The sequence below is a fragment of the Chanos chanos genome, chromosome 6 (assembly GCF_902362185.1).
Source record: "Chanos chanos chromosome 6, fChaCha1.1, whole genome shotgun sequence".
NCBI lineage: Eukaryota > Metazoa > Chordata > Actinopteri > Gonorynchiformes > Chanidae > Chanos > Chanos chanos.
Genome location: NC_044500.1, coordinates 30,688,358 through 30,711,186, shown reverse-complemented (window position 1 = coordinate 30,711,186; position 22,829 = coordinate 30,688,358). Strand labels below are relative to the sequence as shown.

Below are 22,829 nucleotides of genomic sequence, written 5' to 3'. Positions count from 1 at the left end.
CATGTAACTTAGTTTACAGTGAGTAAGATGGGTTGTCAAACTGAATGTTTCTGCTTAAGCAGAGTCTTCTTATGTTCTTTGTCAAGCGTAAGTAGGAAGTTTTATGGTTGGCGTTAGATACTTGAAGGTAAATATAAAATTAATCAACACATTTTTGGCTAGCCATGGGGTTCAAATCTGAACTGAAATTGAAGTATTGTTATTTAAACATGCATTTCATGAGTGTTACTTAACTGCAGGAAATAGTGAATTTATGAGAATTATCAATAGTATGCTCTGTGAGGGATAGATATAAACTTTGTAATTCATTAGCAATGAAGATTCTTCTCCCAGTACTAAGATTAAATTAAGTTTGAACATGACAACACTATTGATCTGAACCACATAGCTGCAGCCACAAAGTACAGATTTTGTTCATTAATAATATCAAAGAATGATGTAAACAGTGCTTTTTCAGTTTCTTGATTGCACACAGTGTACCTGATCCACTGAACAGCACTATATGGTCCCCTCAACATTCCCTGCAGATTATCTTGAGAAATACGTAACATGCTACTCTGTCTATCTACTGACTTTACATATTCAAGTTATGATTTTTACCCCCCTCTGTCAGTCACTTGTAATGCACTGGGCTTTTTATATCAACTTCTGATCAACCACAGTGCACTGACTTAACTAGCTTGTTTAGATCAGATGAAACTATAATGACATTTAAGACAAACTAAAACTGTGTGTCTGAAATGCTGCCCTCTGGAGCTCACTTCCTTCCAAAGTTGCCCAGTTGCACCCCCCTGCGGCCAGATACACAACGGAAAGTTGCTGGCTGGATCTCCCAGTATTTCACAGGGTTGGCATAAAGGCTGATTCCTGAATAGAGGGTCTTCTTCACCCTGCTTCTTATGGGGCAGAAGTCATTCACCCCCACACTGTTAATGCTATTAGCATGAAGGTACACAACCTAGAAACAGGTAATTAATTTTGTTAATGACAATGTAATGTTTGACAAGACTTCTTTATGACCAAATAGTTTCTGGGTGAATACAATGCCTCTAAAACCGTTTGTTGACTTGTGGCCTGAAAAAAAAACACACAAAATTGATTCCTCATTTATCTTAAAAATGTATTTATCTTTGATCATGTATTTCAAATATTTGAATGTGTGGATGTAGAGGATGAAGTAGGGGGCACCATTTCTCCCACTGTAATTTTCAGCATAGGGTACCACAAAGCGGGGTTTTCTCTACAAAGGGTTTTCTCCAAAGCCTATCTGCCTGTTGCCAGATATTTTAAATACTCAATGCTGCCATCGTTGCTTCGTAACCACAATTCACAGTAACTTCACACAGTGTTCTGATCACAAATTCCTAAACTCACAGATGTGGCAGAGAACTGTTCCTGTTTTTTCCCAAGCTAAGGAATCACTATGGAGTCCCCTGGACTCAGGTGGAACTCCCAATAACTCTAACTGCTATAACAGTAGAGTGAGTCAAAAATGGTAATGCTTTGCAATCAGTGTCCTTTGACAATACCTTAGATGATCATTCTCTGCAAAAAGAGCATATTTGATCTATTCTAAACATCATCTCCTCCTATACCATCGGAATATTAAACCACTTCTGCTGTATAGGTCACTCTACTGTAATACCTGACAAATTCCAACTCTCAGAGCACATTTTATTTTTCTTTATAATAAAATATTTCAGAGGCCTTCAGTATCTCTTAAGGAATGTTCAAGGTGATCATTAAAAAGTGGAAAAATAAGTGGCACTGCCAAGACCCTCTCTAATTTAGGCCATTTTTGCAGGCTAGAGGACTGGCAAGTGTCCTTGTGATGAACAGGCCAAACTCTCCATATCTCCATATCTGTATCACAGGGTGAAAAAGCTAATTCAGTTCCATTTACATTATTCAAAAATATTTACATTTGTCACAAAGCCAATTAGCATATTACTACACAGAGCACACCATTCTGTGAAGTATCTAAGTAACTCACTACAAATACAGAACTACCCTTGAGGAAACCCAGCTGCACTATACAAGAGAGCTGAAAGTAGGACAGAATGGAAATATCTGTAATCACACAATCAAAACCCCAGTGGGATGGTACAAAATGCTAATACCTTGACATTACCTTGATCAATTCTTTGATCCTTGAGAGGATCAGTCAAAGCTCAACCCAAAAATCCCAGTGAAAATTGTGATACAGTGTAAACATTGCTACCTATCAGTGCCTCCTGAGTTTGAGGAGTGTGAAGATGGGCAGTGATATATTCATGTCTTTGTGTGCATGGATGGTGGAGAAACTCATGGTTTTAATTGCTGTCAAAGTTGCTTCCGACAAGTTTTGCTTTCGTAGGACTTGCAGACGTCAAGTTTTGAATTTTGAATGTATGCTTTTTTTGCAGTAAAATACTCTCTTTAGTCTGTGAACAGGGCATTGTATCTGTGGTATCTGGATTTTAATTCTTCATTGAAAGCTTGAAATAATAAATAATAAATTGATGCATAGGTGAAGTTTCTTTTAGTAGTGTTTAAGTGAATGAGTGTCAGATTATAGTACATTCATTCATTCAGTGCATTTGTTTTGCTCAGTTCATTCTGTAAATAGACATAAGCTCACCTGTAAGTACTTCAGTGTATTCAAGCCTGGTGGGACCTTTTTCAGTTTGTTATTATCCAAATGGATTTCTCTAATGCTAGGGATGTTGGCCATTGTTCCATTCTCAACAGACTTGATTTGATTAAACCCCAGCCCTAGCCTGTAATACAGACCAAAACAATGTAATTTAAATATCCATATCATCTGAGTTTTGTCTAGTTGTATTTGAAAAATGTGGCTGGTTGGCTGTACCTTAGTAACTTTTTGTATCTGCGCAGGTCTTCCTCTTCTACTTTGGCGATTTTGTTGTAATCCAAATGAAGTTCAGTAAGTGATGATGGGAGGTCTGTAAAACAAAGCACTCATTCATTTATAATTTTTCATTTTTAAAATACTGACATATAACACTTGTATAAACATATACCGCTTTTATATCACAATATTGATATATTACCTTTCTTATTCCTGTTTGGAGGCAAGTTTTGTAATGCACATAATGAAACAGATTAAAAATTGGAATATTTACCTTTTGGTATTGCCGAAAGCTTTGCTTCTGCTATTCTCAAGTAAAGGGTGGACATACTGTCAAAAGCTCCCAGTTCAATCCCATTGTTGGTGATTGGATTTGCACTCATCTCTATAGACAGATAGTCATATGGTCATTTAGTATATCCTTTATTGTTTCTTGTCTTCCTATTCCTTTTTTCTCCATCAATTATAAAGGTCAGCTTTGTGGTCTTTGGTGTACACATAGCCTAATTACTTCCATCTGTTTAATCTTTTATGGACCTCAATACGAGTCAAGGGTGCATTTCAATGCTTGTTTGTTTTTATGAAATCAGAGCCATACCCAGAACATGTAAGGACTGCATCCCTTTGAATGCTTCCCTTTGGATTCTACTGATCTTATTGTCATGGATCCTCAGCTCCAGAATGTTCTTTGGGAGATTTACAGGTATTTGTGTCAGTAAATTGTAAGACAGGTACAGAAGCTTGAGTTTCTCCATGTTGCTGAATGCCTTTGGATGAATTTTGGATATCTGGTTGTTGACCAAAAACAGGGCCTACAATGACATAGAGAGAGAGCAGTTGTGATGGGCTTGCAGCTTTGTCCTTTTTGCTCTTTTAATGGAAAGTTCGATAAGCATTTTCATTAATGCTAGGCTTACTGTTGACTGCATATACATGTAATGGTAAAACTGAAGCGCAAATGATCTTGGTATGTTTCCAGTGTTCACAACATATGCAAAGTAGATTTGAGGGCTTATCTTACATAGAGATTTCCCATGCCTTTGAAATCATCCTCCTTGATTTCAGTAATGTCATTGTTTTGGAGATCAATCATCAATGTGTCAGGTGGAATGTTTTCTGGCACCGATGTTAAACCTGCAAAGGCAGCATTCTTGTATTGAATATTAAATTTCATTTTGAAAGTTAAACATCACACCTACCACATCTAACTTAGGTATATTTCAGAAGAGATATGACAGTAATTCTCAATAGTCCCAGTCATTTAAATTCTGTTTTTAAAATGTGCTTCCATACTGTGTAACAAACGAGGGCAAAGGCAAACTTTTTTGCGTATATTTAAAACCGTTAATATTATTAAAAATGATTTGTCATTTCTAACAAGCAGAAGGTTCCTTATGAATAAAGCCTGTTATTTACTGTGGTGACATGATGAATAGGTCAGTGTAACACGTGAGATGTCTTACCTAGATCTGAGCACTGAACAACCCTCAAAGAACACTGGCACGCAAAGGGGCAGTCTAACAGGAAATTATTATCATCATAATCACCGTCGTCATCATCATCTTCGTCATCATCGTCTCCTGCATCCTGCTGCATGATGTCATGGATCTTCAGTAGATCCATGACATTGATTCGCTTGTATGGTTTCCCATGGCAGAGAACCAGTAGAGCAAGCAGGAAAAATAACCTCATGGTTCAGGTTATGGTCAGTTATATGATTAATGGCTAGAGGCACCTATAGGACAGTGGCAATGGTGTTCTTATTTTTTGATCATTAACAAAACAAAAATGTTTTTAAAAACATCCCTGATTTTGGCTAAAAAGTCTGATGTGTTGAAAGAAAGCAAGAAACTTAGGGTAACAATGCTTCCAGATTCATAATTCAACAAATCAGCTATACTCAGGGCAGTGTCTTCAGGATATGTGTGCCTAATGTATGGGATTGTATGGAATATGCTAACACGAAAAGAACTTTTAGTCTCTCTCTTTTTCTATTTTTATGCAACAGTAAGACAATAATTATTTCTTAATGTTGGAAGAAAGATTTTTTTGTTGCTGCTAATAGCTTTTATTTTGTCTAGCATATGAATAAGTCCAGATCCAAAGTAAAGTGCCTTTGCAGTGTTTGCAGGAAATTATCCTGCACAGATGAACACTTTAATGAGTGAGTACAAAATATTGTACAGGTTAAGACAACCATCTATAAAAGTTTAAACAGCGTTGTGCTCTCTGTTGAGCATATAAAAAAGCTTTTAATGAGCAGTTATTAACAGAACAATGTATTTTTTATCATCATCCAGCTTGGGTTTTCAGAGTTAATTTTAGACAAACAGCTGTACACAATGACGTCATAGCCCTTGCAAATATTTGTTCCATTAGTTTCAAAGAGTTAACACAAGTTTTAAAATCTGGAGTTCTTCAATTGAACAGAACTGTAATTATCAACATGATCCAGAGTTCCAACTTATCACTGCATTCAAATCCAAAACCAGACAATGTGTATTTTTATATCTTACAAATACTCCTGAACATCAGCATTGTCCATAAGGACATCAAAAATTGTGCACAAAGTAATAGACTATCTCGCTATTTGTTGTAGTCCTACAATAGATAAAAATCATCTGTTAATTTATTTTTATAATTTTTTTTAATTATTGAACCATTTTAAGTTGAATAGATCCATGGACATCAGTAAATTGAAGTGGTCCAACCATATCACTGCATTTGACAACATTACATGTATTTATGTCTTACAGACACACAGAAATCAACTTCACGTGTAAAAATATTCAGAATTGTTTACTGGATTCTACATTATCTGGCATCAGTACTAAATCCATCACTACATGTTGTTTGCAATGAATAATTAAAACTTTGGGAAAAAAACGAAACCATTCATTGATGTGACTTTAAATCTCTGTGATAGTTTTTATATTTATACTTAATAAATATATTTGTTTAGGTCATTTTGTAAGTATACACAATAATTCATCTGCTCTCATTTAATGTAAATCTCCCTGTTCATTCTGCTAAAAATGCATGAACACAATCTTTGTAAAAAAAAAAAAAAAAAAAAAAGGAAAAACAAACTTCACAGAATTGTGCCTGAAGTAATTATAATGAAACACTATAAGTAAATTATTTCCTTTTGCTGCAGGCATCATAACATACCTGAGAAATTTGTTATCCTTCTTCAACTCCAAAAGCCTCCAGGGATGGCATGAACAATGCTGTCTGAGGAGTGAGCCGCAGATCCTGAACTAACGTGAGCACGTTGTTCAAAAGAAGCTGAGGGGAGAGCCTTGTAAAGTCAGTCCCTACATAGAGATGAAAGAATGCTGTCGCTATGGAAAGTCATGTAAATGGAAAGACTGCACACAGACTATAGAATATCCGTATTCTTCAGAGAAAACTCATTGTTACTGCTCATGTGTTTCTCATCAGCATTTGAAATCTGGCCAAAATTGTCAGCTTACATAGCTTACATTTTCAGTGACTGGTCTTTATGTAGGATTCTCTGGTAGGTCCTCCCTTAAATTGATGGTCTCTTGCCATTTTAAATGTGACGTATTAAAATACAGTGGAAGTTGGAATCAAGAAATAACATTACATAATTCTGAGATTTGATTTGGCTCAGTCCTTCTGAGATATATAGGGAGGTCTGAATGAATTGAAGTGAATCATAATTGTCTCCATCATGTGACTGTGCTTTAAAGTACAGAGAGTTCAGTCGCTTTGAAGATAATTACAGACTTTAGTTATTTTTTAAAAAATAAAAATATGTATCACTAAGATATTAAATGAATTGTGATAAAAAGACATGAAAACAAAGCAGCCAGCTAGGAAACAAATCAAAATACAACAAATAGTAACAAACCTAACACAATATAATACAAAGAGTTGGATAGCATAGACTTGAATATTAATACAATGCATGTTAGTCAAATCTGTGAGTGTTTGAACCTAGTGGTAATTTTCAAAAGAAACTATGGCAAAACACATCATAAAACATCTAGCTATTCATGCTAAAGGTGATGGTAAACCATTTTCACCATTTTTGATGTTCCCTTTATCTGCTAATTTGCAGATTGGTGTAGGTAAGTTTGAAGTATATAGCTCCATTTCTAATATATTTATTACTAGTTTATGTTAGCTTTAGCTTTTAATGATCTTATCTGAACACATGTATACTGGAATTGGTGATTCAAAGTTTAATTAGGAATGAAATTCTGGAACTGAGAATTTGTAGTTTACAGTGTAGAAAGGGTAAGTGACTTGTTCAATGTATATCAAGGGTAGAATATCCGTGTCATACACTGAATAGGCGATTCATGGCCATGGGTAACATTCCAAAGATGGGAGGAAAAGCAGATTGTATGACCAACAAGTTTGTGTTTTTCCACTTTGTCTGCCTGTTCATAGCCTGTGTATATGATACTGGTGGCTCTTTATTCAACTTCCTTTGCATTCTTTTAAAATACTAACAGCTTATGCATTACCAGATAGTTTATTGGACCCTCTTAGAACGCACCCAGCAATAATAAACCTGCTTATTGGTCTGTATTTTCATAATGTCTCGTGTATAACTTGTACTTTTCACTGAAAAGTGTTGCAAATTGGTTTAGTGATCCCCTACTACATCTGGTAAAGTTGCATGAACTTAACAAAGACTAACTGTATTTGTGAACTGCTTTAGCTTCAAATGGAAGTTTTTGCCAACGTACTGAATGAGATCACGTTCCTTCAATAATTGTTTTTCCAGGTCTAATGATATGTGCTTGCAACAGCATAAAATGTGGCTTGAACCTGTATTTATGGAATACTCTGATATGCCAAATATGTTTAGGGTTTGGAAAGTGGTTGGTACATGATGAAAATCACTTCTTGCTTCAGATGTAATATTTTCCCAGCTTAATATTTTCCAAAAGAGTCCTGATACAACTCTGGTACCAGTGTCAACTGTATGGAGATTTATCATTCACCAAGAGTTAAAATGTCAAAGTTTAAGAGAGTACCCGAGGACACATTGATATCTCCCCCAAAATAAAAACTGTTCAGTGTTCACATCAGTCCATGTTCATAATGTCCATGCTATAGTGTCCTGTACTCTGATTGGCTTTCATAGAAGCACTTTTTTCTCCGGTGTGGCAATGTTTGAATTATCCCAAAGCAACATTTTACCACAAATTATTTTTTGTGGAATCCAGTCCAGAAATAATTCAGCTAAATATTGAAGTTGTTGTTATGGTGCTATTCCAGTGATACTTGGAAATCAAGGAGTGCCGTGCAGACTCATCTGACACTCTCTGTGAAGAGCTTGATCTTGCAGATGTTGTTTGAAATACCATGGGCACCAAATAATCTTAGTACGAGTTCAAGTGTCCATGGAAAACAGAGGGAGGTATAACAGCACTCTGCAACATTTGTGAATGTAGTTTTTAAGACTGCATGTTTATAGGAAGTCATGTGTCAGCCATTTAATTCTTCAAGTTGTGATTCATAAGCCCCACTTCAGCAAATCCATCTGTTTTTTGCTGTGGTGAAACTGTGTTCTCAGACATTCTAGTCTGAAGATGAAATCAGTGAAACCTCATGCTGACCCCAGAGGCATTTTTTTGGTAAATGGCCCATGGTTTACTGGCTCAATTGGAATTGGAGCCTGAGGTTTTAGAGAAAATAAAACTTGTCATATCCCCCCCAACCTAAACCTATCATTTTGCTTGAAATGGGGAATATCTTTTGAAGTCAGTGGTGGGGGGCATTCTATGATGATCATTACTAGCCTGTGAGAGAGTGTACCTACATGATAAATCTTAACTTGGAAATTTGGGCCAGTGTTGGTTCTTTTTTTTTACCTCTTTTACAATCTTAGAGGGTGAGAATTTCCATTCTTTTCAGAGAGTTAGTTTCAAGTTGATGCAGATGGTATGAGTTGTCCTTTTTCTAACTGAGAGACAGTCTTTGTTCCTGGTAGAAACAGATTCCAGCACAGCTTGGACCCTATGTGACCTGTCACAGACCTGCTTAACCAATTGTTCATTGGATTTTTAATCAATCACACTGTTGTTAGGTTTAACATGAAGGAAACCAAGGAAGGAGAAGATGCTGGGGATTAAGCTTCAAAGGTGTTTTATTATTTACTTTTTGAGTGTTTTCATCCCCTCATACTTTTGGAAAACAGTTACGGTAATTGTACATTCATCATAAAAGCAATAATACCAAAGTAGAGCGAGTGTCGGTTCATTCTTAACTGTAACCCAATTAATCATTTTATTCAGTAGTCATCCTCTCTTGATTTTTGCTCATCTCTTGGTGAAAATACATGTACAAATGTATCTCTGATTTCCTAGCTAGCCATTTTTATTCTGTTTATCCTTATTTGATCTTTCCACTGAGAATTTTTTTTTCCAGTTAATCCTTGTGCCCCTTCAGAACACCTATACCGTAGTGTCTAAACAGGCTCCAACAATCACAGAGCAAGGATATCTGCAAACTTGTTTAATTCACCAGTCCATAATCTGTCTTAATTTATTATGACTGCTGGATGGAAATTCCATTAGTTTTAGTGGTGTTGTGGTTAACTATTAAACTTGAAGACACTCTTTTGAAGGAAAAATAATAAGTCCGTTACTTGATCCTCTGAGGCTTCAAAACAACACTGGAGTAGGATCTAACACAGGAGAAGGCTGTGGGTGGAATTTTCCGGGGGTCGATGAAATTGTTCTCAAGACGCACTGCCACAAGATGGGAGTCCTCATCATTCAGGGGATCACAAATAGCATCTGTTGCAATGTGCCTGTTGTATAAGCAAACAGACTCTGAGAATTTAAGGTGTTCTGAAAAATGATTAATGTACCTATATTAGTACTGTTTTCATGGAACTTTTCATTGAAAAGGAGGAATTAACATGCATATCTTAAAATATTTTGTTTTTCTTACCTCCCTAAACCATGGAACAGATTCTCAAGCATTCGGGTTTTTGGAAAGAAGTCAAACTTGAATCACCCTACCTTATTTTGTTGTTGTTCAGTCGAAGAAAATGCAAGGAAGTCATCTCGTTGATCCCGGCTGGGACAGTGATTAGCTGGTTGTGGTCCAGGCACAGCTCTGTCATAGTATTTAGAGTGCCGAAGAATGACTCAGGCTCAGTGCCATCACCATCCAGCTTGTTGTATGAGAGGTATAGGTACTCAAGGCCTGGTTCCATATGGGCAAACACATACCCTGGAATCCTCTCAATCTGATTGCCAACCAACACCAGGTGAACCAAAGACTTTGGCAGGAAGGATGGAACTAGGTAGAGCTTGTTGTGGGAAAGATCTATTGATTCCAGGTTCCTTATGTTGAGATGCAAATCAAAAAATAAAAAAAGAAAAGTTCATGCTATTTGAGAAATTTCAGATATTCTTTAGTAGCCTACTTAATGGAAAAGAACCAGAACATTCTGTCTTAAAGTTGATTTTTCTCAGAAGTTTTCCCCAAAATGGGAAATATTGAGTTCCAGAATGGGCTTTACAAACACAATGTAGGTAATTCAGATACTTAACATATGTTCACTTCTCAGTATTTCAGTTATGCACATACCTGTGATTTATCCACGTTAAGGGAGCAATTCGGGACTCCTCTATTTTATTGTGTCTCAGGACAATTACATTCAGGTTTTTGGTATTATTGAAAGCTGTTTCAGGTATTTCTTCAATCAAATTGTTCTCAAGATGCAGCTCCTGAAACAAATAGACTGCATGGTGAAGTGCGACGTATAAAAAATGCCTAAATGTCGGTTTCTGTCTCTCTTCTTCTGTCTTCCTCTCCCTCTTCTGTGGTTAAGTTATGGTTTTGGTTAACCATAATTGTGATGTTGATTTGTGATGGATTCCCACTGCGGTAAGCAGTACTGGTTTAAAAAAAATCTAAGGAAAGATATTCTCAAGTTTATGTGAAAGAATGCCTGAGCCCACTAATGATACAATAGCATTTGCCCTGGATAAAACTGTAGCATGTTGTATTTTTTAGTAATCTGCCTTCTAGGTAGTGTACAAGCTGAGACACTGGTAGACCGTGTTGTTTTACTTTTAATCTGCCCTCTGGCTAACTTACAAGCAGAGACATCGGTAGACCTTGAGGTACAGTGCGGAAATGGTTTCTACCCAGTCGTAGATAGTTGAGTTCTTTTAATGGTGCAAAGGCCTGGGGGTCCACGTTTCCTTCACTCAGCAGATTTCCCTCCATCTCTAATGTTAGCAGATGGCTCAGACCTGCGTAAATTACACAGTAAATAATATATTTTAAGTTGATTGTCTAAAATACTGGTTAACGAATGAATGTACGGAAACCAGTCTTTAACATTTTTTGTGCTGACTGCATACCCTGAAAGCTATTTTCATCTATCCCTCGAAGGTTGTTCTCATTGATCTTTAGCTCTTCAAGTGTTGGAGGAAGATCTGAGGGAATCTGTTCCAGAGGATTTCCATCCATGTAGAGTCGTTTTAGGAATTTAAGGTTCTTTGAACAGAACAAGACAGACATGGTCTAACTTTAGATCCTATATTTGGAATTGCAGTAAGAAGCAGCCATCCACTATGACATTTTTATGTTTGAATCACTATATGAACTGGGACTTTGACTTATTATTGTGAATGCAATTGGTGTACTTTATGCTTTAGTTTTTGCAGTAGAGGAAACCATGAAGAAAAGTCTTTTGTTTTCTTAAACCCTTACTATTTCTCTTGAATGTGAGCCATGGAATTTTGTTTTTGTTTCTGCTGGGCTCTGCAGGATTTGGTTGGAGCACTGTAGGAGGGTTTACTTTACCATTGATTCCTCCCTCATAAACAACATGATACAGGGTCTCTGGTAGTTTTATTTCAGGGAACATTTTACGTTATGACAGCCAGCCATCTTGCGGTGAAAAGGATTTTGCTGAGTATAACACTGCTAATTCATATTATACTCTGAAGTCACTTATTTTGAATTAAGTAGAATGTTGCCATTCCTCATTTTGTGTTTGCTGTCTTATTGGTTTATTTGTATTAATCAGACTGTTGGCTGTATATCACACATGTTGTGATTGTGTGGCTGTGATCAGTACACTGGACAGTGAAACAGCAGAAAGTAGAACTCTTACTTTGAAAGCCTGGGGGTCAATGCCAGATGACGAAATCTTATTTTTACCAAACTCTATCCACTCCAAGTTTGGAACACCGTTGAAGGCTCCAGCTGGAATGGTTGTGATTTCATTACCTGTAGATTTGTAGTAGAATACACAAGTTGAAATTTATCAATAATACTGAGGAATTTCCAGACATCAAATCAGTGAGTTAGTTGCCTTACCCTCTAAACTTAGAGATTTTAGCTCAGGGATAGACAAAGGAGGAATGCTGGTCAGTTTGGCGTTCTCACAGGAAACTATTACATCAGAGATGGTACAGCCTTTGGGGAGTGAATAGGTGACCCTCTCAGGCTCCTCTTCATTTGACTCTGAGGACTCAAGAAAGGGGGGGAGTTCCACAGGGGTGGGTTCAGGCGGGGGCATTTGGAAAACATCCCCTCTCAACCATACAATCTCCTCCTCTTCCTCATCGTCCTCCACATTTCTCCCCCCTTCATCTGCTCTCTCTGCTGCTTCCTCCAGAGCTCTCAGGAGCTCCCTCTGTTCCATTTCCAACATCCTCAGTCTCTCCTCCTCAGCTCTCTTTTGTTCATATTCCCTTCTTTTCTTCTCCTCTGCTGCTGCTAGCTCCTCTGCCTCCTCCCTCAGCCGTCTTCGTTCTTCCTCCTTTTGTCTCTCTAGTTCCTTTTTCCTCAAAGCCTCTTTACGCTCTTGTTCTTCCAGGATTTTTCTCAGCCTCTCTTCCTCCTTCTTCTTTTTCTTCCGTCTTTTTCTTTCTGCATCTTTCTTACGAAGGTGCTCTTCCTCTCTCCTGTGCTCTTCTTCTTCTTTTCTTAGGATGTCATCGATCTCTTCCTGAGTACGAGGCCTGGCAGGATCAAGCTCGACAGGGTCATCAGGCTCTGGGAAATCGCCAGAGAGTTCAGGGGCGTCAAGGACTATAACAGTGTGTAAACATGTAGAAAGGAGTTAGTAGGTGAAGATTTCAGGAAGTAGGCAAAGCTTGAAGGACAAATAAATAAAAAACAGGACTGTAACACTGCTTAAGACACAAAACAGAAACTAGTGAAACTATTATTCTCTAAATTTTGGGAGGAAGAAACTCTCAAAAACCTTGAAGTAGGTATGAGACTCTGTGTAATGTTATCTTTATAGTTGGCGCTGTTAATATGTATTCAGTGGTTTGGATGGACATATTTTGGTACTGATTTAAAATATTCAATGGATGAAGAATTGATCAGAGGATGGGCTACTTAGATTTCTGACTGACATGAGATACTGAAGACTGATACCACCATCAGAGTGGGACACACCAGTTTTATAATTATAAACAGAAGATTTAGTGGGCACCAAGAAAGACAAACTACATTTCCTTCCAAAAGCATGATCAATGAATGATGATTAAGATGGACAATACTAGAAATGAGAAACTGGAACTATAAACAAATAGCACAGAAAGAGGTTTTGTTAAAAAAATAACTGAATATTTAAAAAATTTATTTTTTATTTATTAAATTCATCTTCAAAGGTAATAATTGTTTTTTTAAGCTAAAGTTATAATGAGACATTACAGAATCTCATCAAATTCTGAATTACATTGTCAGAAGTAGAATTGCAACTAGTCAGATGGAAAAAGACTACCAGCTTCCTGTGACTTGAAAACCATTTTTGTCAAAATCTATAGCAAATATCATTTGTGGCACAGCATGAGTCAGTGAGGTAGACTTCACTGAAGTACATTCAAGAAATTTTCAAATCTAGTATTTGATTATTTGTGTTTTGTTGTGATATTTGTGTCTGTATCTTTAAGATGTGGTGATATGTGTAATTTTTTGTTTATTGTAAGCCTTTAAACAGCTTATGTAATCATGACAAATAGTTTCATCTGAAGAACATAGTACCAACTGGTCAGATGAGACAACATAGGACAAGATGTTGTTGAGAAATGGCTAACTGACCAAAATAATGATTTTACCCACTTACAAATCATAAAATTACTAATTTATGAGTAAATGAATTTCCCTGACATGAACAGTCATAATAGAAAAAGAGGATCACATAGGATTTTACTATGTAGTTAGGACTAATACAGTGATTAGCTCAAAATAGACTTTCTTCCTGCTCTGTTAAGTGGAGCATTTCTGTTACAATAGCATTAATAGAGATGAGATCAGTACCTGAGTCCATGCAGACTGGGCAACACTCTCCTGTGGGTGTAAATGTGAGGTGGCATCGCAGAGCAGGACAGGTAATCTCATCACAGATTACTGCCCCGTTGGAGCACAGACAGGTGACACATGGTTTTGGAGACCATACAGCTTTTTCAAACATGGTGATTCCCCGGAATACACACTGGCCTGTTTTCCCTGGGAACAGGAGAAAGTAGTCATTTTTCTCAAGGGCAAACAAGTGTGTGCATTATTGCAGTAATCAAACCGAGAGGCAAAATTTAGTTAATTGATTCTCATATTATTGACTAAATTATTGGATTTCTGCAACTTTTGAAGTTTGCAGCTTTGAGGTGTTTACACTTGATATAAGCTAATGGTAACTTAATTCGTTCATGTTCATGCATATGTTATGCCTATGTTCATTTTGTTCAAGTTGTGCATTACATGGAAAAATGCTGTAAATGTGCATGAGCAGGGTGGTCTGTTTATAATGGTAAAGAGTAGTTAACAGTTAGGCAGTAATCATAATTATTTGTAATACCTCAGTAATATGGTTTTTTTTCATCCTCTGATATGTTGTTTATTAATCTAGGTTGGACAGTTAGCCACTGACATTGCTATGTCAGTGTAAAATATGTAAAAATAATTTATGTAAAAAATAATCTATAAAAAAATGATCTTGAAACAACAAATACCCATTGAGTCATTTTATTCATAAATTTGCTAGTCTTTATAAATGATATGTTTATGAAGGGCACATTGAAAAAAGGAGTTTGTAAAAACAGGAAATACCACATTCCTTACACCCTAGTTCTAATAAATTATCTAATGCATTTAAGCTTTTCAGTTGAATAAGATTTATTTATTTCCTGTATTTCTGATCTTCATTTCCATCTTGTTGGATCTTGGCGCTCTTTGAGGAGCACGTGGTTGCAATAACATTGTTTAACAATAGAAACCAAAGCCCACAAAGGCCTGAATAAATTAGAGCAGAGTCTTTCAAGAACTGCCCAAGAACTTGGTGTAATTCACTTATGATGAACACAGGGTCATGTGTGAAAGCTTTTTCTGACTTTAGTACACACCAGCACTTCTGTCTGAACAAATTTACCAACAATTGGATATCATTTATATAATCTCATACTTGATCCATCATTCACGTTTGAAACCATGTCTCTTGTGTGGCGATAGGCTGCTGTTACATCTCTTGCATTTAAATACTCTCTGTTGATGTTGCTGCGTCCAAGATTTTTTCCATGGTCATTAGTTGATAGTTGTCATTCTTATTGAACCTGAAGTTAAGTAAGCTTTTGTTGTTATGAATTTCTGTGACAACAGTGTGGCTGTCTGGCTTCTGCATGGCCTAAATCTAGGGTGCTCAGTTTGGTGTAACATGCATACCAGGAGCTGGTTTCAGATACATTTGATGCAAGTATAGGCCCTCCTTTATTCTTACTTTGATAAGAATGTTTCTGTCTGAACAGAAATATGATGGAAAGTTAGCATAGAGGTGTCCTCCTCAGTTAGTCAAAGTTTTATCATGACAGCATGAAGAATACTGCATGACTGTATGTTCTCCATTTTCAACTCCATTTAGCTCAACTGGACATACTGTTCAATATTCCAGACACCTTCTGACTGCCCGTTACCTGAGATCTTAAGTGGGCTGGAAGGAACATATTTCAGTAAAGCTGCTAGAACCAAGTAAAATCATTGTTGAAACACAAAGATTATTGAATCTGGACAAATGACCAAAGTAATGCAGCTTTTCGACATGCACTAACCTGGAATGACATTGTATTTGGGCTCTTTCTCATCGATACTCTTGTAAGAGTCGATGAAAATGGTCCCTCCGTCATCTCCATCATTCACTGGCAGCCTGTCACGTTGTGCCGAGACCCTAGAATTCAACTTTCTGCCCCTTTTTTGGTTTGCTCTTCTTCTGTTCCCTCTTGCCAATGGATTTCTCTGGTCTTGGGCAAGACTGAGGCTCAGGAAAACAAACAACGACACAGCGAGTATAATCTTCAGTTTCATGGCATGAGTCTGTTGGGCAAGACAAAGAGGGATCTTAGTGAAGCAAAACCCTTGATGTTCTTCTCTTAATACAGAGTTTCTACACAAACTCTAATAATGACAAGTCTGTAACATTAAATGGCAAGTCTTCCTGTAACCTTCTTTGATCCCACCCACAATAGCCTTTCAGTTAGATCAGACCGAGGAGTGAGCTACTTTGATATGAGTAAAACAGTAAATCACTACTTGTGCAGATCAGCCTTATCACTTAACAGGAAGACTTTATGTTTTGGCTGTGATAGAAGCCATGTATGTGAGAATTAAAGGAAAAGGATTTCTTTAATTCTGTCATAAGAAAGAAGTCTGTGAAATCAGTGAATTTAACTGTGGTGAAATTTGATTTTCTTTTTTTTCTTACTGCAAATTTAAGTTAGAGTGAAACCCTCATCATATAATCAAAATTATTTGAGACTTGATCTTTTTCTTATGCAGTGATCTGACCTGCACTGTCATGTATGTTGTTGTCAGTTGGTATAAAGTGTGTTTTTAGAAGCTAAACCCAACTTCAAGAGGAGATTTCTGACATCAAGCACCTCTGTCACCCCAACAGTGAAAGCTGCAAAAGGATTTGTGAGTCATCTAAGAAAAATAATGCCCAGAAGCAAGAACAACTCAGCAGTGTGAGCTAGCATCTACATTCATTGACCTGAATGAGAAAGTGGATTTGATTAAGTAAGCACAGAGTTTAATCTTAGTGTATAGAGTGAATAAGAGAGAATAAAAATGACTTAACAGCCGAGTATCAAGAGGAAAAAACAGTGCATACAAGGCATCAGTTAAATGTTGGCTAGAGTTCAGGAGGGCTTGGTCTCAGATTTCCTCAGATTTCTATTACAATAGTGAGAGAATACATTATAACCACTGGGACAAGCTCACTGTTTATAACATGGGAAGAGCCTACTTGTATGGAGATGTCTCTGTCTCTCCACAGTTAAATCAGTCCCCAGGCAATGAGTCATGTGGTTAGTATTTAATCTTAGAGAGAGAGAGAGAGAGAGAGAGAGAGAGAGGAAAAGGGGGAAAATAGAAGGGAAAGTATTTTCATTAACAAGGTCCTTAGGATGACAAGGCTCAAATGGAAAGAATTTCTATGAAGAACACAGAGCTGAATGAACACAATAAAAAATCTCCTAGAGAAGCATTTCTGTTTGGGGCCTTTGTCTGAACATTTAGGAAAACCAGGTACAGTGAAATTTAACATTTTTCCAAATTCACCAGAAAAAAAAAATACCGCTGTATCAGCAGCACAAAAACTGATTATGTAGTTATACTCCAACTGCACACACATACTTAGTTTCCTTAAGCTATCTTTTAACACATTCAGAACATAAACATGCTGCAGTTTTATAGCTATTAGAAACAGAAAGCAACATGCAGGGAAAGTGAAAAAGCTATTCCCATAAAATAAGACAGGCACAGAGCATTAAAAAAACGCAATTACGAGAAAGCGTTTTGCAGCCATAATTTAGGGAGAGTGAGAGGAAAGGAGAAATGAGTTCTCAGTACATTACCAGTGGTTTGTAGGCTTTTTGCGAGGCCAAATATTTCCCTTTTTCCAAGGCTGTTTGGGACCTGCCAGCAGCACTAGAGCGGTGTGTCTGCTTGTCTGCTGTGCTGATAAATGTTTAAAACAGACGGGGCTGCGTGTGCAAGAAAGCCAGGGCTTGCTTAGGCAACTTTTTAGCGTCGTCTCTGAAAATCACTCACAATCAGAGAGGGTCAGTTTGAACGTAATGCTTCTCTACGGGGAAAAGAGGTGGGTGATTTTGTCTGTGAAAATTAGTAGCCTGTGAATGTACAGGGCACTCTACTCAACAAAGAAGCTCCCCTCTGGCTTGTCATTAGTAGCCTTTTTAAAATGATGCTTAGGAAAGCTAAACGGATTACAAATGTACAGACTCAGCAAGCCCTCTATACCAAAGGCTTGTCTAAAGTGACGGGGAATAATCCAAAAGACGGCCAAGTTGCTGAGTTTTCACACCACTGAAGTAGACCCTCTTGCTTAACTATGCTATGCTGATGTCCAGCCCAGTTTAGGGGTGGTTACAGAGACTTTCTCAAACCTGTTGTCAGCTGTTAAATTTGGAATGGACACAGTTTGCAGTTTGTTTGTTTTTTCTCTCTCTTTTTTTTTTAAGAAGTTCCTTGTTTGGTTGGTGTCTGAGCCATGGGATGATAGAAAAAGACTACATACTACATACTTTAGCACAGTCAATGTTTATATTCAGCTCAGTGTTAGCAATGTTCACTGCGTACTTGGAAATGTATTATTTTATTGGTGCTGTGTGTTGTGGACAGTAGAGATTTTAAAGTAAGAAAATCCATTTCAGGAACATGGCTTAATAGTTGAAACTAAGATCCCCCTTGGCAGATACAATGTGTATTTGGTTTACAAAGAATGCTGACGACAGAATCCAGTGATTGAATGCTCTTGGGACGTGTCATTTAAGTGATGATAGAGAGAAGAGCCTATCCTTTTTTTCTTGGGAAGAAACACTGGTAGAATGATTAGAGGGTTTCAACAGAGCCCCTATTGTTGTGTTTTTTGAGGATTAGGCTAATTTACCAAATTGCTCCTATGTTCACTGAATAGATAAGCTATTTGAAAGCATAGCTAGCGTAGCTTTTTGAAGAAGCTTTTAGTTTTTTTTAAAGCTACTTTAGGTGGTTTGCCATTACTTACCTTATAAAGTATTTGTGGTGGTTGACGCAAAACTACTACAGTGCAGTAATCAGAATACTGACCCAAAGTATCATAGTTGGACATGTGGTTACGCCATGTGGCCAGCACCTGTTTGCTCCATGTGACAAGGCTAATCCTGGAGGCAAAAGAAACCTCCTCCAACCATTCAGTGGATTCCAATTGTTGTGCTTAATATGTAGCGAGGATTTTTATGGAGGCATCTGTTAAAAATGTGCAGTGATTCCTGGGTGCTTGAATGAATGATGTGCTACACTAACTGTAAAAGTAGGTAAAAAAAATGAAATGTAATACAGGTAGTCTCAATGATTCAAGTGCTTAATTACTGTCATTTTACAGCATAATTACATTTTATAGTACTTGAACTATAGTCAACTAATTTATTTTTTGTGTATTTATTCTTTTACCAAAGAACAACTTGATAAAATGTTTTTTACATCACTACATTTCCTGAATTCTGAAGAAAAACAGTGGGATGTTAACATTGGAGCTGAATGTGGTTTATGCTTTTAAATGATGTTCTCAGACAGGTTTGCTTTGAGCCCAAGCAGTAAAGGCTAATTTGTCCAGTTTAAGTCTGGAGAATGCAAGAGAGTGAAAACTACAATATTGTTCAAGTTTTACTTGAGCATAAGCACTTGGAAAAATAGATTACCTGTGTAATTACAAGCACTGTGAGCGTTTATGCTACCTCTCCACCCTTAGTCGTGTGTGGACAAAAGTGAGGACATAGTCTTACTATTGTAATTCTCATGAATAAACTTTTACATCCTTTGAGATTGCTTTTTGTTATTGTGGTATATGACACTCTCATTCTCCATTGTTAGCTTTGTGTTTTGCTGGACAGGGATACCAAAAGACCATGGAAAATTACAGCTGAAAGCATGCATAATCTTTGAGTTCAGTAGACATTACAGTTGAGCTGAAACAGATTTCATTCTTTAGCTGTCTCTTTTTCAGATTTACAATGGACTATGTACAGATGCTTGTAATCACAGAACAATTGAGCCAAACAGTAGAAGCTGGAACAGGAATTTTCGTTCCTTTTTTTTTTTGTTTTGTTTTGAACAGCAGCCCACTTTACTGTTCCGTGAGTTTAGATACTCATCTTTAGCCTTCATCCTTTGTTTTACCTTTTGTGTGTTTGGAGCAGGTGACTGCTGTTACTGTAACAGTTGATCGATTGATCTCTGATGTTTTCAGTCCTGTTATTTTTATTTTTGTGCACTGCTCCGTACGTAGCTGTTAGTATTGACATGAAAGCACATTACATTGGTATTATGTGACTGATGGCCTATGTGACTTGTCAGTAACCGAAGAGCGTGAAATGAGATGTAGTGAAATTGCTTGGAACTGACTGATGTTGAAGATTGCTCAATGTTTGGACTTGTGCTGTCAGGTGAAGGGTGGAACCCTGTGACTCAATCCAGCGGAATTCACAGCAGCTGTCATTTAGCCCTGTTACCTGTACATGAATCGTCAAGGGAAAAACAACTCCTCCTCTGCCAAATCCAGTGTATAAATTCACTTTGGCTGTCAAGTCAGTGATTTGTTCTGGTTGCATGTCTCCAAAGTATGTTTCTTTAGTGTTTTTTTTTCCCAGAAAAGATTTGCCCTGGTCACCATACTCAGAAATATCACTTCTTATTTTACAACTGTTGCCCTAAAAAGAAATCATTTTGGTTCAAAGACAAACTCTATAGGCTACTTTGGCCTGAAAACATAGGCCACACAGAACAGTAGTTTATTCCAGTACCCTCTTTTTTGCCTTTTTGAAGTCATTTATCTTGGACAGGATTGACTCTTATGCTGTGCTTAAACTGTCTTTTTCCACTGCGGTAGCGTTGGTTTAGTAATGTTTCCCCGCTTCCTTTTCCTTTATGGAACTTTGTAGCATAATGGAAGATCTAATATTGTGCCAGAAAGCTGTAGTAATCAGCAGTGGCATGTCTGGAGTGTGCGGTTTTGATGGAGAGGCTTTACTCTTCTTGAATTTGGCATGCTACCTTCCTAGTCCATCAAAGTACCTTATCTCAGACTAGCACATTTTTACTGAGTTGAATTCAGAGGCTTGGCATGGGTCATTGGCAGAAAGATTTCTGCAGGCACAGTTGTGTCAAAAGTCTAGTGGTAGAGGGCAATGAATTCCACACAAGTAGTTTAATTGCATTTAAATACCCCATACAGGCGCCCATGCAACATTAAACACTACCTGTCAACAGTTAATAACGGTTTGACCAGCTATGCTGTGTTCCTTCGCTGTGTCCCCAAGAACTTTTTAAATTAACAAATTACTTTGACACATAATCAAACTGGTAGCTGGAGTATTATTCATATAACACCTATAAGTTATTCAAATGGAAATGATATGAGTAACAGGCATATGAACTCATTCACTTTTTCTGTCACCTTCTAATTGAAGTCTTGTTTAATAAAGAATTTTAGAGATGGTTGTGTCAGCAGATGTTATGTTTGCCTGTGCTGGCAACATTGTTTTTGTATCACACCAGAAAAGACATTTGTATTCAATAAGTAAAGAGGAAACTTTAGTCATAGGTACTAATGTCAGAAGAACAGTACTTATGGGTGAAATGGATTACACACTTTAATGCCCAAGTCTAGTCGTGGCACAGAGAGGAAAAAAAGTCAAAGTTTTTAAATGTGTCTACTCTGAAGACAAAACACTCTTTGAGGACAAAGGTTCACAAAGTTCAGAGAGTACTGAGTTACAAACAAGCCCCGAGACTCTGATCACACTGTCTGGCACTTTAATGACCGTGCTGACAGAAATCTTCTGTTGGATGTAACATGTCTTTCCAGGACCAGATGCTGGAAGTGTAGAGTAAGTAATGGTCAAGTAGAGTAAAGGGTCTGACAGTGCCGGTAAGTCTATTTTTGCACTTCAACTGTCTATACTATAATATGGCCTTTGAAAAAGCAAATGATAGCTTTAAGTAACCCAAATTTCAGATATCAGGATTGCATGGGCTTCCGAGTGGCACACCTGGCAAAGGCACTTGTTCAGAGTAGAGAAGTATATTTCTTACACCCAGACACACAGATTTGCTATCTGTGGAGGGAGAACTACTAGCCACGTTACTTTGGTTGGTTGTCATAGCTACAGTCCTTACATTCTTGTTGTGGAGCAACTGAGTGGTTGTGAATTCAGTCAAGCGAGCAGTGCTCTTCTCCAAGGACGTGGCATCATTTGGTAAAACCATGCCATTCATGTAGTGAAACGATACAGTCACAGAATTTTTATGTGGCAGGAGACACGTGTGCCAGCTTGTGCAGGGAAAACAGAAGAAGAAAACCACAGATTACTCTTTCACAAATTATTGCAGAGAACCTGAAACACATCTGATTGAAACACACACACACATACAAAATAAACTAATTATGAATAACTAATAATGTGATATAGATGAAGAAGTGTATTAACCCCCCATGTCCACATCTTCCATCAAAATGTTTACACTCATAAGAAAGCTCCCTCACTGCGAAAATTCAATTTTACCTCAATACCGTTGAAAAACAAACCACCACTTGATGACATGGTCAGCTGTTACAATGGACTTTATGATTACTGTGGCCAGTTGGTCTCCATCTGACAAGACATCTGGAACATGTTAGAACTGATTATGTTTATCACTTTAATTTAGATTACTCAGAATCCACTTTAAGAAATCCCAACAGAGCTCTAAGTGATGTGTCAGAGTCTAAATGAAGCACAACAAGAACAGATGTCTGAACACATGGAACAGAATGTGTGGAGGAACGGATGGTGTGAATGAATCTTGAATGAATATTCTAACAAAGCAGTAATGCTTTGGCAATATTCAACTAAACCTGGTATTATCCTCACATCCCCTTTCCTCATCTAGACTTTCCCCCTAAGTGCTTGGAGTTTTATTTATTCGT

General features: G+C 37.3%; 2 protein-coding genes across 2 annotated transcripts; both read right to left on the bottom strand.

Moving 5' to 3' along the window:
- Positions 1-757: 757 nt before the first annotated feature.
- aspn (asporin (LRR class 1)) lies at positions 758-4,543 on the bottom strand. The gene is made up of 7 exons (XM_030776394.1): positions 4,315-4,543; positions 3,873-3,985; positions 3,450-3,663; positions 3,126-3,236; positions 2,852-2,945; positions 2,621-2,759; positions 758-958 (listed from the first exon to the last, which is right to left on the bottom strand). Exons 1-7 carry the CDS (start codon positions 4,541-4,543, stop codon positions 758-760), a joined length of 1,101 nt encoding a protein of 366 aa, XP_030632254.1.
- Positions 4,544-9,478: 4,935 nt separating this feature from the next.
- On the bottom strand, positions 9,479-17,796 carry ecm2 (extracellular matrix protein 2, female organ and adipocyte specific). Its single transcript, XM_030776392.1, has 10 exons — positions 17,719-17,796; positions 15,916-16,177; positions 14,138-14,326; positions 12,182-12,898; positions 11,976-12,091; positions 11,218-11,353; positions 10,949-11,106; positions 10,436-10,575; positions 9,862-10,188; positions 9,479-9,647 (listed from the first exon to the last, which is right to left on the bottom strand). Exons 2-10 carry the CDS (start codon positions 16,166-16,168, stop codon positions 9,479-9,481), a joined length of 2,205 nt encoding a protein of 734 aa, XP_030632252.1. The 5' UTR covers positions 16,169-16,177; positions 17,719-17,796.
- Positions 17,797-22,829: the final 5,033 nt, after the last annotated feature.